Source organism: Fonticula alba (genome assembly GCF_000388065.1).
Source record: "Fonticula alba strain ATCC 38817 unplaced genomic scaffold supercont2.4, whole genome shotgun sequence".
Taxonomy (NCBI): Eukaryota; order Rotosphaerida; family Fonticulaceae; genus Fonticula; species Fonticula alba.
In genome coordinates this window covers 2,359,821-2,361,972 of record NW_009242974.1, presented here as the reverse complement: position 1 = coordinate 2,361,972, position 2,152 = coordinate 2,359,821, and the positions used below count along the sequence as shown (strand labels likewise).

The window sequence follows — 2,152 nt, the reverse complement described above, 5'->3', positions numbered from 1 at the left end:
CTCCCGCCCCTTCCCCCTACTCCTTCCCCCTTGCTCCTGCCCCGCTCCCGTCTTTTTCCCTCCCCGCAGCCGCGCCCAGCCGAGCCCCGCAGTCGCCCCCTGCCACGTGTGCTCTTCCGATCTCGCCCCTTCCCCCTACTCCTTCCCCCTTGCTCCTGCCCCGCTCCCGTCTTTTTCCCTCCCCGCAGCCGCGCCCAGCCGAGCCCCGCAGTCGCCCCCTGCCATTTGAGTGCGAGAGAGAGAAAGAGAGAGAGAGAGACATAAGAAAGTTCCCCGGCAAGAACACCCACACCCGCACGCACACCCAGCTGCCTGTCCCCGATCACGATGGCCTCCCTGCGGTCTGCCTCCTCTAGTGCCTCCTCCCTGGCCATGTCGCCCTCTGCCTCGGCCGCGTCCAACGGCCATGCTGGCCTGGCCGGCAGTGAGGCCTCCGGTGCCGAGCACGCCTTCCCCCCCTCGACCCCGGTGGAGGCCGTGGTGTCCGAGCTGTCAAAGACCGTCATCTTCATCAAGGTGCGTCTGCGTGGGGCGGAGCCTGTGCCGTGTTCTGTGTGGCGGGGGTTTCCTCTTTGTTGACGCGATCTGCCTCTTACCCTCGCCTCCGCTCATTTTCCCGCCCCCCCCCCCCACACACACAGCTGAGCCAATCCTCCCGGCCACACGAGCGCGGCTTCTCGGTTGTTCGCCAGGAGCACTCGCTCCATGCCGCCGGTGTTCCCTGCTATGCGGTGGCTTGGTCGTCACCGAACAAACGTTCACATCAGACTCTCATCGAGATCCCGATGATCATCGGTGTCCACGAGGGCCAGTACCTGGGCCAGTGCGTGCTCCTATATCTCCCCCTTCGTCATTCGGGCCCCATCTCCGCCCCCCCCCCCCCCCAGCCAGGCCGACCTGTCTCCGGGTCCGTCTCCTGCCCCTGCCTGGCAGGAGCGCGCCCACCGAAACCGCGAAGCCCGGGGTCGGGGCATCCGCCGGAGCCGGCCTCCAGGGGGGACGTCGCCGGCGACTTCCCCGGCGACTTCCAGCTCACCCCACCCGGCAGGCCTCTCGGCATGAGCGCCGGAGCATCAGCCGGCAAAGGACCGCCCCAGGGCCCAGGTGGGGGCTGGGCCGTCCGGGGCGTCTTGGCCTGCCGGGCGACACCGCCCGCCACTGGTCATCCCCCCCCCCCGAGCTCCCCCTCGCCAGAGAAAGAGGGCAAAAGGTCAAACAAGGCACCCCGGGCAACGGGCCCGGGGGAAAGGATGGCCCGACCGCCGGACAGCGCGCCCGCCAAAGAGCCGCGCCCTGGAGCAGCTGCACGAACGCACCGCACCCAAGGGCCAGGGCTACGCGCCGGGGCGGCCCTTGGGGGGGGGGGGGGGGGGGCCGCCAAATGAGGACAGACAGGGCAGGTCGCCCCACAGGACGCATGTCCCGTCAGGTCTTCGGCCCTGGGCACAGGCACACCGGGCGAGGACCCCCCCCCCGGCGCAGGGCCCGGCAGAGCATTCCCCAATTGACGAAACGGCAACCCGGGGCCGCCGGGGCGCTCGCGGCCCGCACAGTGCCCGCCGGCGCCGTCGCCCCCGGGCGCGGCCATGTACGAGCCACCGGCGTCGACGGCGGGCGCATGTATATTGCCGCCCTGTCTGCGCCGGGTCCCGGCGTCCGCCGCGCCGGCGTCGCCCCCTTGGGCGCCAATGTTCCTGCCTCGGGCCCACGCCCGGCGGACCGGAGCGCTGGAAATGAGGAGGGCACATTCTTTGGTCCAACCGGAGGCCACTGGCTCACCCATGTCTGGGTTACCCCCGCCCCCGCTTCCCCCCCCCCCCCCCCGACTTCGAAAGGGGGACCGCGCAGGCCAGCCTTTCGGACGTGTGGAGAATACACACCCATCGGGGCCGGCCGCGGCCGGGAAGGCTCCGCCCGGGCGCGCGCGCGCGACTCCGGCTGGCCCCCGGCCCTCGTCCGCCACATGCGGCGTAGCCGGGGCGACGCGGGCCGGAGGGGGGGGGGGGGGGCGCGGCGTGGAATTTCTCTGGGATTCTGCCACCGGGGAATCCGCCTGGAATTCGGCCATATTGGCCCTCCGGCTGAACGGCTAACCGCCCCGGGGCCGCGCATTCCAGCTCACCCGCCCTCTCATGCCCCCCCCCCCCCCCCC

At 71.6% G+C, this 2,152-nt stretch overlaps 1 protein-coding gene across 1 annotated transcript in view; it reads left to right on the top strand.

Annotated features, from left to right (window-relative positions):
* The first annotated feature begins 260 nt into the window (after positions 1–260).
* Positions 261–2,152, top strand: part of H696_03055 (hypothetical protein) — a 5,134-nt gene continuing 3,242 nt past the window's right edge. Inside the window, exons 1-2 of the mRNA XM_009496943.1 lie at positions 261–516; positions 642–823. Of these exons, the coding sequence (XP_009495218.1) occupies positions 328–516; positions 642–823 (371 nt within the window). The 5' untranslated portion in view covers positions 261–327. The remainder of the gene's footprint in view (positions 517–641; positions 824–2,152) is intronic.